The 14,707-nt window shown below is 41.2% G+C and overlaps 1 protein-coding gene across 1 annotated transcript in view; it reads right to left on the reverse strand.

Annotated features, from left to right (window-relative positions):
• LOC116503327 (alpha-2-macroglobulin-like) overlaps positions 1-5,533 on the reverse strand; it is a 76,492-nt gene extending 70,959 nt beyond the window's left edge. The window contains exons 1-2 of the mRNA XM_032209662.1: positions 5,386-5,533; positions 2,160-2,346 (exon numbers count right to left, since the gene is read on the reverse strand). Coding sequence (XP_032065553.1) covers positions 2,160-2,346; positions 5,386-5,480 — 282 coding nt within the window. The 5' untranslated portion in view covers positions 5,481-5,533. The remainder of the gene's footprint in view (positions 1-2,159; positions 2,347-5,385) is intronic.
• Between the last annotated feature and the right edge of the window lie 9,174 nt (positions 5,534-14,707).

Below are 14,707 nucleotides of genomic sequence, written 5' to 3' on the forward strand. Positions count from 1 at the left end.
AGTTTATCAAAGCCTCACTTTCTACCAATGAGTCCATCAGCAAAGAAGTTGACTTAGAACCAGGATATGAACCAATAAGAAAATGGATCATCCAGACTACCAATCAATGACAGAACTGACCACCCCCTCACTAGTTGAATTTTGGGCCTCACAGAAACCTTTCAGAAGTCACAACACCAGAATCAGTCAAAAGACCAACTAACCACCCAGGACCTACCGGTATTTAAATGAACAAGACATTTCCCCTAAAACCCCACTGAAGTTGTTATCTAGGTTGGTAACAAAATGTCCAGCCTCCAAGCAACAAACCTGCAGTACAAACACTGCCTAAATCTACAACTGGAGATATGAATAGTCTCTACAATAGATTGTAATGCTTAAATTTATCCTTGCACAGACAATCAGTACAAGATTATTATAGCTAATGCTGATTTCCTTTATCTGTTGCTTTACTTTGGTTGTGCTAGTATTTTATCACATCTACTTAATTATACTTTGTATTTTTTTTCTAATTCAGTTTGTAGGTTTGTAGGTTTGTAGGTTTATTGGGATTTATATGCCGCCCTTTTCCCTGAGGGGACTCAGGGCGGCTTACAACCACAGGGGAGGGGAGTGCAAGGTCAGAAACAAAACAATATGTGAACAAAGAAAAAATGGTAAAACACAACTTTCATTCAGCAATCAAACACTCGGGCGGGTAAATTGGAAGCCTATCCCCAGGCCTGCTGGGAGAGCCAGATCTTGAGGGCTGCGCGGAAGGTCTGGATAGTGGTGAGGGTACGGATCTCCATGGGGAGCTCGTTCCACAGGGTCGGAGCAGCAACAGAAAAGGCTCTCCTCCGTGTGGTCGCCAGTCGGCATTGACTGGCAGATGGGATTCGGAGGAGGCCCAGTCTGTGCGATCTAATTGGTCGATTTAGGGAGGTAATCGGCAGAAGGCGGTCTCTCAAGTACCCAGATCCACTACCATGGAGTGCTTTAAAGATGGTCATCAGTACTCTGAAGCGCACCCGGAGACCAACAGGTAGCCAGTGCAGCTCGCGGAGGAGAGGTGTAACGTGGGCGAACCGCGGTGCGCCCACTATCACTCGCGCGGCTGCATTCTGGACTAGCTGCAGTCGCCGGATGCACTTCAAGGGCAACCCCATGTAGAGCCCATTGCAGTATTCCAGTCTAGAGATCACAAGGGCTCGAGTGACTGTTGTGAGAGCCCCCCGGTCTAGGTAGGGCCGCAACTGGCGGACCAGGCGAACCTGGGCAAATGCCCCCCTGGTCACAGCTGACAGCTGGTGATCAAAAGTCAGCTGTGGGTCCAGGAGGACTCCTAAGTTGCGGACCCTATCTGAGGGGTATAAAATTTGACCCCCCAGCCTAAGCGTTGGTGTATTAGCCAAATTGTTGGGGGGGAAGCACAACAGCCACTCGGTCTTGTCCGGGTTGAGTACCAGTTTGTTAGCGCTCATCCAGTTCTTAACGGCCTCCAGACCCTGGTTCATCACGTCCACCGCTTCATTGAGTTGGCACGGGGCGGACAGATACAATTGCGTATCGTCCGCATATTGGTGGTATCTTATCCCGTGCCTCCGAATGATCTCGCCCAGCGGTTTCATGTATATGTTAAATAGTAGGGGGGATAAGACCGAGCCCTGCGGCACCCCACATGTTAGGGGCCTCAGGGACGATCTCTGCCCCCCGACCAACACCGACTGCGACCTGTCCGAGAGGTAGGAGGAGAACCACCGCAAAACAGTGCCTCCCACTCCCACCTCCCGCAGTCGTCGCAGAAGGATACCATGGTCGATGGTATCGAAAGCCGCTGAGAGGTCAAGGAGAACCAGGATGGACGCATAGCCTCCATCTCTGGCCCTCCAGAGATCATCGGTCAATGCGACCAAAGCGGTTTCTGTGCTGTAACCAGGTCTGAAGCCGGACTGGAAGGGGTCAAGATAGCTTGTCATTGTCATTGACCAAATAGCATTTCTTTTTCTGTGTTCCTTTTGAAATGATCCTGAAATGTATTTGCACCCTAAAATTGAATGTGTTTGGTTTTGCGATCACATCACACTGGTGGCTCCTATTTAGCCACTTTGGGAAGAAAAGTAGAATAGTAGAATAAATACAACATATTTATATGACACGTTCAAGTAAGGAGCTCCTACCTGGAATGAAACACACTGGAAGATGTCCTTCCCAGCCGCCATCTCCACTTCAGCCAAGCTTATGTTCTTGTCCTCAAATTCTAGGGTGATACTCAAAGTCACGGTCTCGTTCAAATGGATCATCTGGACACAGACATTCTCAGAGGTCTTTGTCCGAATTTCAGAGGGCACCAGGATCAAGTATTGCCTGGAAAGCAGGAAAGTCAAAAGGATTGATCAAGTGAGCGACATGGATGCCCTGTAACTGGGGCAGGTTTCACTACAGAAAGTTACCACCCATGCATCTAAAATAATTTTCTTGATGTCGATGGGGCGAAGGAAGGAAGGCTGGCTCTTAATGGCTACGTGCATTAACATTTCTTGTCTCCTAAGAGGTGCTGGCAATTTGCAAGAAAAATCACTGTTCCTTCTCTCAATACTATTGCACCTGGGCAAATAGATTTGGTGGGCTGTTTTGCCCCAAACCAGTCAAACTTGTTTAAATGAAGAAGTGATAGAGCAGAAGATATAAATATTCTGCACAGTACCTGTCTCAGAATGATTGCCCTTAGATTCGAAAAGTTATTTCTGTTCTCTTATCTAAATGGAATAATGCTCTCTGTTTCTTGTCAAAGTAAGTTCACCTTGGCTAGTTTGAAACAACTAGCCAGGACAATCTGTCTCCAGTTAAATGTCTAATGTCCTGATTGAAATACCATGGGAGGGTATGAGTTCTACCATGAGAAGGTAGCATGAAGACTAAAGGAACTGGGCAGGATGACTAATTATGAGATGATAGTATGTGAAATCTACTTTTGGAAGCTTACTGTCCTAGAGCAGCAGCTGGAATCCCTGCTTAAACAGAAATTAACAGAACAACAGAGTTGGAAGGGACCTTGAGGTCTTCTAATCCGTGCATGCGTGGCAGAGACCCAAAGATCAGCCGGCTGGCGGGAAGCACACACATATGCACGGCAGAGCTGAACTCTGGTGGCGGCTCGCATGCCCACAGAGAGGATACTGTGTTTGTCATCACGGCCCTATACTATTCTGGACAAATGGCTGTCAATCTCTTGGACTACTCAGGTGACCCTGAGGACACAGATAAACCTCCAAGTGGCCTCAAGGACTCTCTGAAAAGAATGCAAACGACCAGCTGTCTGCAAGAAATATCAATCCTTCCATTCCATACCATCCATTAAGAGCTGAAGAAGCTTCTTGGATGAGAAGTGAAACATCTTGAAAGAAAAACAAGAAAATCCAGTTGCCTCTTGAAAAAGCTTCTTTGGGATAACCATGATCTGGATGACTGAGAATCTCCACAGACAATTGGACTGGATCTTTGATTAAATTTTTGCCATGAACTTGTCGATTGATTTTGGTAAGAAAACTGTATAACCATGCTGCTTTGTAAATTGGCAGGGCAAAAAAAATTGGGAATGGAAATCAGTGGAGCCAATCTGCTTATTCCTCTAAGCTTGCCAATTTTTATCAACCCAAGGAATTAGTACATAAAATATTCTGGGCACAAATTTTTAGTTTAGCTTCAGCTTCTAGGAAATGAAAGCACTTCTGAAAATATACATTTTGCTAAGGAAAGTCAGTTGATTAACTGAATTACCGTTGACTTTACAGGGTCCTAAATTCCATAACCAAGTATGCTGACCTCAATTGGCTGCTTAACTTCTTTAACTAGATCAGTGAGATTCTGTGATTATATTCCTACAACCTGCTAAAAATAGGTTTAATCTTGGTTAGGTGTCTTTGTGATCTAGCCTGTTGGCAAACCCATCCTGGCTGATTGTTGATTGAGCAAATCCAGAATACAGTAACCAGATAAAGGTTGTGAGAACCCAGCTATCTTGTTAATTCCATGATCTCAATGGGAAGATATGTACATGATGAGTGAGACAAGGGGACACACAACTGTCCACAGAATGAGACCTCATTTTATTACACTAATTGAGAGGAGGGAAATCTCCATTTTGCAGGAACATCTCTTGGATTACAGCTGTGTTTCTCAATCTCTGTGTAGACTTCATAGGTGTGGACTTCAACTCCCAGAATTCCCCAGACAACCATCGGAAATTAGATCCCCCACAATTCTATAAAAACCCAATTTAAAGTGCCTGCAAATCCAAAGAGCAAACTCACTAGTCACCAAGGTCTAGATATTTTTCATGCAATAACCCCCCCCTCCCAAATCTGTTTTTTTTTAAAAATTAGATTCTGCTTTCTGCTCTGGGCAACAGGCTATCAAGCCTCTTTTGAATCATTAACTCTTTGTAAAATATAACTAAACAGGATTTTGGACCTGCATTAGGATAACCAAGGTATGTTGTCACCTTAATTTGTTATTTTGGATCTTCCCAGGTTCTAACAACCCAGCCTACCTGATTAGCCATGGTTTAATAGATTTTGGAAACCCAGGAAAATATTATTTCTGAAGCCCTAATTTAATCATCTTTATGGAACTCTTTGTGTACTTGACTGGCTATGGCTCAAAAATAGGCACCAACAAAAAAAATTCTTGAAATATGAGACAGTGAAGTTTCATAATCTGAATTTCCCTCCTTACTTTGATGCTCTGCAATAAATTCCTACCGGTAAAGCATTTGGGATTGAAATGGCCAAAGAGGCTTTGGAATGTGCTATCTGCAACAACAAACACAGCTGCTTTAAAGAGTTGTGGATAAGACCTGCATTCATTCCCCATCACTCTCAGCTTTTTGCCTTTGAATGTTGAGCATTGCGTAGCCATAGCAAATGCATTAGGAACATTTGTTTCACCTAATGGGGAAAAAACTACTGGTTCCTCTTAACTAGTTTTTGAAAGTTTACAAAGACCAACTTAAATGTCTTTCGGGCAACTCATGAGAATTCTAGCTTCCTATTCTCTAACTTTTTAAGAAGAGATTGGATAACCATTTGTCTGAAGTGGTGTAGCGTTTCCTACCTAAGCAGGGGGTTGGACTAGAAGACCTCCAAGATCCCTTCCAACTCTGTTATTCTATTCTCCTCCTGGCCCCAGAGTTTGTGGGCTGATCTTTAATTAATTTCTCTAATCCTCTGGGCTGTACAAAACCAACTGTTGCCAAGCTGGGGCAGCAGTTATACAATGGCTTCACTGTTGATTGTCTACATTCCCTACTTGCAAACCTGCAAAGAAGAAAAAGGAAGGACAAAGCCACAAGTGGAGATTTGGTGAGGAAAGAAGGAAGACAAGAAGGTCCAACAAGCATCTTACGGTTCAGTGTTATCGGCCAAAGAAAACCAAGGAGGAAGAATCAATAGCAGCAGCAGGGAGAGGATGGGCATCCTCCAGATCCATCCCTTCCCCATGGTTGTTGGATGGCTGATGTGCAAAGCAAAGGCCTCTGACCATTCTCCCCACTGCTACTTATGCTGACTATCTGCAAACAGAGAAGATAAGGAATTAGTTGGAACAGATTGCAACAGCCAATTCTGTTTGCATTAATTGATCTTTCCCATTGCTGAGGGAGGGGGGGGAGAATTAAATTGAGATAACTAAATTGCCAAATTCTTTTCCAGCGGCTGCTCTGCCTTATCAGTGAAAGTTAGAGAAATTGGCTGCGTAAGTTAACTTCCAGCTCATATTTGCCTAGCAGCAACACTGCCCACCTTCTAACTAACTGATGTCATGATTTTCCGACTGTAACCCTTTAAAACCCACAGCCTTAGAACGGATCTCTGTGCTTGCTTTGGAAACTTTAATCACATGTGCCCTTTTTTTCTGCAGAGTAATACTTTGGGGGATATTAAGAGGCAGAATATGATATTTTCCCAAAAGAGAAATGGATAAACATGCTCTTAAAGGCAGAAAGCAGGTCCAATTTCCTGCATAATAAAACAGCCTCCAGCTGATGCCTGAAATCTATAAGATGAGTATTTTGTGCCCATTAAGAAATCCAGGCCAGACTACTCACAAACACACATCCCACACACAAATTCTAAAAACAGGACATGACATTTAGGACATAATAGGATTAACCCACCACCACTGAAATAGCAAGAGACACAAAAAGGCCCTTCATTGCATAATCTCCAGAACAGCTCAAACTTCAAAGTCACAGAAACCTATAAAGATCCATCCACTCATTCAACCAATTTGTCAGCTGCCCCAGAACTGCATGCTGTGGTTGGTTCTGCTCAATAAACAGAGTCCTTCTTTCCAATCAGCCTCCACTTTATTTCCAGCACTTTTCTCCTGACTTAAAACCGGACTGGATTTTTCTTCCAAAAGTGCTTTTAAAAATTCCATTTTAGAATAAAATTCTTTATTGGCCAAGTGTGATTGGATACACAAGGAATTTGTCTTTGATACATATGCTCTCAGTGTACATAAAAAGACAAGATACATTTGTCAAGAATCATAAGGTATACTAAGGTTTACTAAGAGGATTCTGAGTGCCTTAGTTGAAAAGGGATGCTGGAAAATTGGAGGAAGCTCGAGAGGACCATCAAGATGGTGAAGGGTCTGGAGGAAGTTTAGAAGAAAGGTAAACGAAACATGGGAGCAAGCATCTGAAGGTCACACAGAGAAAGGAGTGGTTCTCTTTGCTGCTCTCTGCAACTTGGGGAGGATAAACCCAACCCTTCAAAGATTGGAAGATGCTATCATATTTCTCCTCAGACCAGCTCTTCTTTGGGTTAAGCATGTCAGAATAACAAAATAACAGAGTTGTGAAGGAAACGCCCCCTCCACAGATTAAGATGTGCTTTATTCTTAATATTAAACAGAGGCAGGATAGAATATTTCAATCAAAGAAGAGATGGAGCAAAATCTGCAAAAAGCAGCCCCAGACTTCCTGCCATAGGAAAACAGCCTCAAGCAGAAGCTTGAAGAGGCTGGTCTTTTGGAATGGAGATTTTGTACCAATTCAGAAAGACTCGGCCAGTCTCTTCATAAGCAAAGAGAATGCAAATAAGCAACACAATTAGGCAAGCCAAAGCTGACAAGATTAGCTCAAACAAACAAACACCTAGGGTTTGCATTCCCCTTTTGCCTGTAGAGCCAGCCATAACTAAGGTGACCAGACGTCCCGATTTCAGGGGGATGGTCACGCTTTATAACAATTTGTCCCGTGTCCCGGGCCGTTTTTTAAAAGTCCCGATTTTCTGGCTTCATGTTGAAAGCCCAGTGGATTTGCTTAAGAAATCCTAACCGGGGCAAGACAAAAGACACCCTGTCTAATCCCTCTCTCTGTCTCAGTACTTTCATTGAAGATATTAAAACGTTAAAGAAACAAAATGGACCTCCCCCCGCGCCCCTTTTACCTCATTTTATAAGAAAAAAATGATCTAGTACCATAGAGCTGTAGGAAATGGCTAGAGAGGTCACGAGTGTTACTTCCTTGATTTTCCGGAGGGGAGGGGCACGGAGGTTGGAGGTCTGCTCCAAAAAATGGTGGCAAAGTTTCTTTGAAAAATATTTCCCTGAATAATTTCATCATTTCAATTTGCTCAGTTCTTTGTATTAACATCTACATAATTCTGGGTTGACTTGTAGTGCAAGCCTGCTGGTAAGTGAGCTGGGTTTTTTTCTTTTATTTTTTTAATGTATTTTAAAATAATATTTTATTTATTGTGCATAGGATTTTTTAAAATCTGTGTGGATTCTTTTTTGAAATTGTCTTAGGCTATTTAAAAAAAGATTCTATCCAAAATACAAAATACCAGCTGCAGTTATTTACTTAAGAACTGTGGCAAGAAACGTGGTATAATGGGCTTAGTGACCAAAGTTACAATGGCATTGAAAAAAGTGACTGATGACCATTTTTCACACTTAGCGACCATTTTCACACTGAGCTACCCTTGCAGCATCCTCATGGTCACGTGATCAAAATTTTGATGTTTGGCAACAGTTACAATTTATATTTGTAAATTGTAGTTATGTTGAAATTAAAAAAAATTACAATACTATTTTTGCGTTGTATGAAAATTTTTGTTGCTCCGTATAAAAATTTTAATCACCCCCCCCCCCCCCCGGTCAAAGGTGTCCCTCTTTACCAATCTGAAAATCTGGTCACTTTAGCCATAACCTCTACATGACCCCATAGGAATCTAGCAACAAGCATTAAAATATTAAAGGACACATTCTTACACAGGAACAGGCATCTCAATCACAAAGCCTCAAAGAAGGTATAAAAGCCCACCTATCTCAATTCCATTTTGTCAGCCACCCCAGAAACATGCTACTGTCACGGAAGTTCCTGGCTACCAAATAAACACACCTTAAAATGTGGCCTGCCTCCATTTTATTTTCAGTGTCTTTCTCCTTTTCTCCTGGCTGGGAATCAGACCAGATTTTGCTTCCAACAGTTGGAAGGGATCTTGGAGTTCTTCTAGTCCAATCTTCAGTCCAATCGGGGACCTCTAACCATTTCAGCTTTATGATTGTCCAATCTCTTCTTTAAAACCTCCAGTGTTGGGAGTCCTGTTCCTTTAACTGCTCTTCATAGGATTCAGTCTCCAAACATCCTCCTCAACATCATCTTCACCCATATTTTCTAAACTCTTTCCATTTCCTCCACACCATTTTTCTTTTTCTTTTTTTTTATGTTTAATTTTTTATTAACAAACATGTAAAATACACACACACAAAACTTAGACGTACACCACATTTACACAATACAATATGAACAGGAGCTTCCTGTTCTTTATAATAGCAATCATCAAGTGATACCGCTCACCTTATATTATTTCCCCTTCTATTGTATTTCGTTTGGATTTCACCATTCTTAACCCTCTTATTTTACTCATAACTATTATTTTTGAGTTTTGTTATATTCCTTCATTGATTCTTGCTTCTTTCCTCCATCCATCTATACCATTTATCCCATATCTGGTAGAATTCTGATTCTTCCTTTCCCTGGATTTCTTTAGTTAGTTTATTCATTTTGGCACAGTCCATAACCTTTCTTATTATTTCATCTTCGCTTTGAATTAATTTGTTTTTCCATTTCTGGGCAAAGGCAATCCTTGCCGCTGTAATTATATGTAGTATTAAATACTGGATTTTTTTTATTTCACAGACATTATTCCTAATTAAAAAAACTTCAGGTTTCCATTCTATTTTAAGCCCTGTTATTGCAATCCAGCCAATTTTTGATCCTTTTCCAAAAATTGTTAGCCTTCCACACCATTTTTCTATTGTGACAACCAGATATAGACATAGGGTTGCAGGTACAGTCTGACAAGTTCAGAGAGAACAGAACAATCACTTCCTGTAACCTAGTATAGTATCACTTCTTGATTCTATATTTCTATGGATGCAACCTAAACGGGCACTAGCCCTTTTGTAAGCTCCAGTACCTTGATGGCTGTGGTCTATTGACTGTAGTTCCCTGGACTCCATCAGCTGAAATTCCTTGGCCCACATGGTCCTGTGGGAAGTTATCATCCAGCCCTCTCCCAGAAAAATGAAATATCCTAGGAAATATTGAAAAGGCAGAATATTTCTCTGGATGTGAAAAGAAAGAAACATGCTTTAAAAGACAGAGTAGTTTCCTGTAGCTTCTTGCCCACCCTCACTTTGTCAACGGGTCATTGAGATGGCCAGGCTAGCCCACTTTACATAATAAAGACTTCACCAACAGCTACAGAAAGGCATGATAATATACTCAACTGACCACAAGGCATCTGAGAATTCATCACAGCCTAGAGAGTAGCCCCTGCATGGCACATGGGAGTCTGACAACCAATCAGAATACATTTCTTACACAGGAACAGGAAACAGAGAGGTGGGACTAAACAGGGTATAAAAAGCCTAGCAAGCCCCTTCCTCAGCCTTCTCTTCTTCTCTACCTATATTGAAACATGTGATCACCTTTTCTGGTCAGGGCTCAAGCCATGTGGCCCTGTCCAACAATAAACCATCTTTCCAAGCAGCCTCCATGTCTCCAGTGTCTTCTTCCCCCACTTGGAGCTGAACCCTATCTGGCCAACCTACTCGAAACCTGGCCTCTAGAAGACAGTTTTGATTTAGATTTTGTAACGAATTTGCTGATTTTCTGGCCACCATCAGATGAACTGAAGAGAAGTTCTACCTGAGTTTCTTCCCCAAAGCGATTAAGGAGTCCACAGGGATATGTTAGAAAGCTCTAATCGTTGTCTTTTAAAATAAAAGTAGAGCTCGAGCCCCACCCAGATGCAAACAGATGTGTTAATAAAAGTCTCTATATATCTTGTTCTTTAAAACTATGCCAGCGCCCTGCTGGGAGAGCTAAGAGTTTGGACCTTTAAAACTATGCCAGTGCCCTGCTGGGAGATCAAGATAGAAACGGAACACCCCAGGGCAGAGACAGGTATTAACAATTTAGTGCTTAAGGAGATAGAATGGGCATAACTTCGAGCAAAAGTAAGAAAGTTAGCAGGTAATAAAATAAATCCTGTCTGAATGGGAAGATCTAGGTAATCGGACTTGATTGATTTGATGTAATGTCTGTTAAAAAAAATTCTTAGGTGTGCATCTATACTAATAACATGTAGAATTGAATGGCATTGAATTGTGATATGTTTGACCAGCTAGCTAAATAAATAAGCTTGGGCTTGAAGCTGTGGGGGAGGGGAGTGTAGTTAGGATTTAAACTGCTCTCTTGAGTTTTCCCCACTGCTTGCAGAATGAGCCACGTGTTCCCCAAGTAAAGGAAATTGAAGATTTAAAGGGACAGAACCTCCCCCAGGCCTGGAGGGAAATTGAGATCCCTTAATAATAGAAAATGGAGCTCATTGGCTTATGTACAGCTCCCTGTAATAATTGCTTTGCATGAAGAAAAAATGAAATGGGATATTTTTGTATGTGAAATTAATTTACACAAGCAGCCTGATTGCAGTGCAAATGTAAGTGTTGATGGTAAAAGTTGGTATGAATGTACTTTAATTCCTTTCATATAAAGAAACAGTAAGTTGCAAGGTTGTTTAATGGTATGTGTGTGTATGCTTATGTGTTATTTCCAAACCTGAAGGGAGGGTGAGATCCTCTAATAAAATAAAATGAAACTTGGTGGCTTGTGAAAAAGTTTCCTGAAATAGTTATAATGATCGGTTGGCATGAGCAAGCATGAGCTCTGATTGCAGTATGAATGTATGTGTCCCCAATGCCCCAGGGAGTGCTAAGTGAAGAGATCCAGAGACCTGTGATTGCCTAGGTGAATCCCCCCCCTTCTTCCTTTCTTCTTTGGAAGAAGCAGAAAAGGTGGGGAGAGTGAGTGTCTCTCATTTCACAATGAGCGTGTATGAAATGCCCCCAGAGATACTTGTGAATGCCTCTGTGCATTCCCCCCCCCCTTCTTTCCCTCCTTCCTTTTGGGTCATTGAAGGGGGCTGAAGTTTTTCTGCTCATTTCAACCATATTTTCCCTCTCTCTTCTGAGAAATTTGGAGTAAATGGGTGACCTGCTCCTTCACCTTTACCTTTTACTGTTATCTTTTCATCTATAAAAGTTATGCAGTTACATTTCCTTTTCTGCTCTGAATGCAATTTTGATTTTTTCTCTTTTCCTTCTGGAAATTTTTGAGGTTTAAAATGCTTAATTAAACCTATAAAAAGAAATGATTTTGAGATATTTTGTTTACATTTGTAAATGTTTTAACATACTTAATGAGAATTTGCTTCCATCTCAATGGAATCTAATATTTTGGAGAGTTGACTCAAAGTACCTCTTTTTTAAATTGCATTTTTTAAACAAAGAAACATGCTTTAAAAGACAGAATAATTGCCTGTAGCTTCCTGCCCATCCCCACTTTGTCAATAGGCCATTGAGAAGGCCAGGCTAGCCCACTTTACATAATAAAGACTTCTCCACTGCAGCTGCAGGGGGAAGGGATATTACTCAACTCTCCACATGGCATCTGAGAACTCATCTATACCTGGATTCAAAACAGCCTAGAGAGTAGCCCCCTGCATGGCACCATGGGAGTCTGACAACCAATCAGAATACATTTCTTACAGCGGCTTCCTGGGAGGAGCCTGCTGGTGGTGGCAGCAAAAAATCAGCTGCCTCCGAATTCCTGGCTACGTACCTGTTTAGAGGATCTTCCATCTGACGTCTTATCAGGTTTTCTTATCCTTCAGGCAAGAAGGAAAGAAGAAACTGTTTTGCTGGCAAATGCTCTTCGATTTTTGCAGCTTTTGTGCTTGCAGGGAAAGGGGGGCTAGCCCAAGGCAGAACGGCTGTCCGTGCTGGGAACTTCAAACTGCCTTGTGCAGGACAAAGTAGGTCTCCTCCACTCAGTTCAAAGTTTTGTTTGATTTAATCTTATCATGAGCTGAATCCATTTCCGTGCACAATAATTGTTTATCAACATTTTAGCTTCTTTTCTTTTTCTCCTCCGAAAAATTATTTACTTAGAGGCTTTTAAAATGGCGCCGAGCAGGCTGGTTTCTCCGGTAATAATGAACACTTTTTGTTAATCCTCACAAGAATTCACAAGAATTCAAAACAAAAGAGATTGCTTATCATATGTTTTGGTTTCACAATAGGCCAGCAGAAGCTTTTTAATTAGCTTTATTTCTACAAGAATGTTACTCCTTCATTAACTTTGCTTATCTGGAAGTTAAATGGTGATGAATCTGCTGAACGGTCTTGTTACAATGTTTACTCACTGAAAGTTTTGCCAAGCCTTAACTTCAAAATAAAAGGGGAATTCAGCCTCTTTACTTAAAGCTGCATATTCAGGCAATAGAGTTTTATTAACTGCAGGCAGATAAATTTTGAAATGGCTTCAAAACCAAATATTAACTTGAAGTTGTAAATTTTTTTCTTATTACTATTCAAAATACCAGCTTCAATTTTGTAAAAGGCTTTCTTATCCAGCTGCGTTACAAGATGGCGATTTTATAGCTTCTGCATTTGATATATGACACACTCAATCAGTTCTATTCTCCTGAAGACTTCTCCTTATTAACTGTTAAAAGTCTATAAATAGTATCCCATTTAAAACCGAGGGGAGCAGAGACTTTGTTTGTTTGTGCGTTTTTTTATAATGGCTCCCAAATCGAAGCAGTCTAAGCGTTTCCTTAATAATACATCTCAAGACATTGTTACAAAATCGCTGCCCTTGCCTCCCACGCCCTCTACTGGAGATCTCTTAACGCAAGAATTTCTTTTTGAAACCCTTAAAGAGTTCAGACAGGAAATTAAACAACTTTTATCGGACTTATATGATAAACTGGACGCCAAGATTGCTCAAACAAGGGAAGATACGATCAGAGTTATGACTGTTATGACAGGCTATGTTTCTGAAATGGAGGACAAATTGGAACTTTTGGAAAAAACTAATTTTAATTTGACATCTAAAACTCAAACGTTACAACAGGAAGTTGAAAATGCTCAAAAACGACTCGTTATGATAAATTACAATAAGACTGCGTTTGCAATAAGAGTCAGAGGATTGCGTGAAAAGGAACAGGAGAATTTGAAACAGACCTTTTTTGAAGCTTTCAGACGTTTGGTGGGAAGTCCGGGATTTAACTTTGATTGGCAGATTCAAAAAATTTATTGCCAGAACTCGTGTGTAGCAAAACAACGACAGCTTCCGAGGGACATAATTATATATTTCACCACAAGAGAATCCAGAAATGCGATAATACAGAAGTTCTACAATAACAGGCTGCGAATCGATGGACAGGACTTGATTGTTTTTAAAGAAATACCATCTCAAATATTAAGAGCAAGGAGAGACTACACTTTCTTAACTGAAAAACTCAGAGATTCTCAGATACAATATAAATGGGAAGTGCCATCTGGTATCACAGTCACATTTGAGAACCAAAAATATCGTCTCAATTCTGTTTGCGAAGCCCGAGATTTTTACTACAAAACTCTGAAGGCGGGACTTCCTGATTCACCCGGACTTGGAGAAAGACAAGGAGAAGGAGAAGATAAGCAGCGGGACACGTGGCTACAAGGCGGAGGGTGTTGTTTTCCCTTTCCGGAAGGGCAGAAGAGTACAGAATAAAGATCCAGCTATGCCTTTAAAATACTTCTTAAATTTTTAATTTGAATAAAATTTCAGGACTCCTGTCTGGTATAAAATGACAAAGTTGTATACCGATGAAGAGATATTGAGACTGAAAGAAGCGGTGCTGAATTTGGACATATATTGTATGGGGCTTATATAAGACTTGTTTGAATCTTAATTTAAACTGCGCATGATCTATTCTTTGGGGCGAGGAGAGCGGAGATCATAGTTTTCTTGGATTGTGGTTTGGGATGAATGGAGTCGGGTGCGTGGGGTAGATGGAAGGGTAGTGAAAGTTCAATTAGATTACCTTGATCCAGAATGTAAGCTGATTTTTGTATAAATTGTTATTTGAATACAAGGTTAAGAAAGATTATCTGGAGAGTCTACACGAGGGTGGAGTAAATATGAGAGGAGCAATGGATGAGGATAAAATTTCCTTTGCTGATTTCCTTTGCTGATTGGGAGGACCCTGGTGCTTAGTTGTCTCCGGAGGACTATTGTTATTCAAAGGAGGTGGGTGATTCGAACGATGCTGGAGGAGGCAAGGCAGCTGGTTTTCTCCCGGCTGCTGTAGTCTCTTTA

This window comes from Thamnophis elegans, chromosome 2 (genome assembly GCF_009769535.1).
Source record: "Thamnophis elegans isolate rThaEle1 chromosome 2, rThaEle1.pri, whole genome shotgun sequence".
NCBI lineage: Eukaryota > Metazoa > Chordata > Lepidosauria > Squamata > Colubridae > Thamnophis > Thamnophis elegans.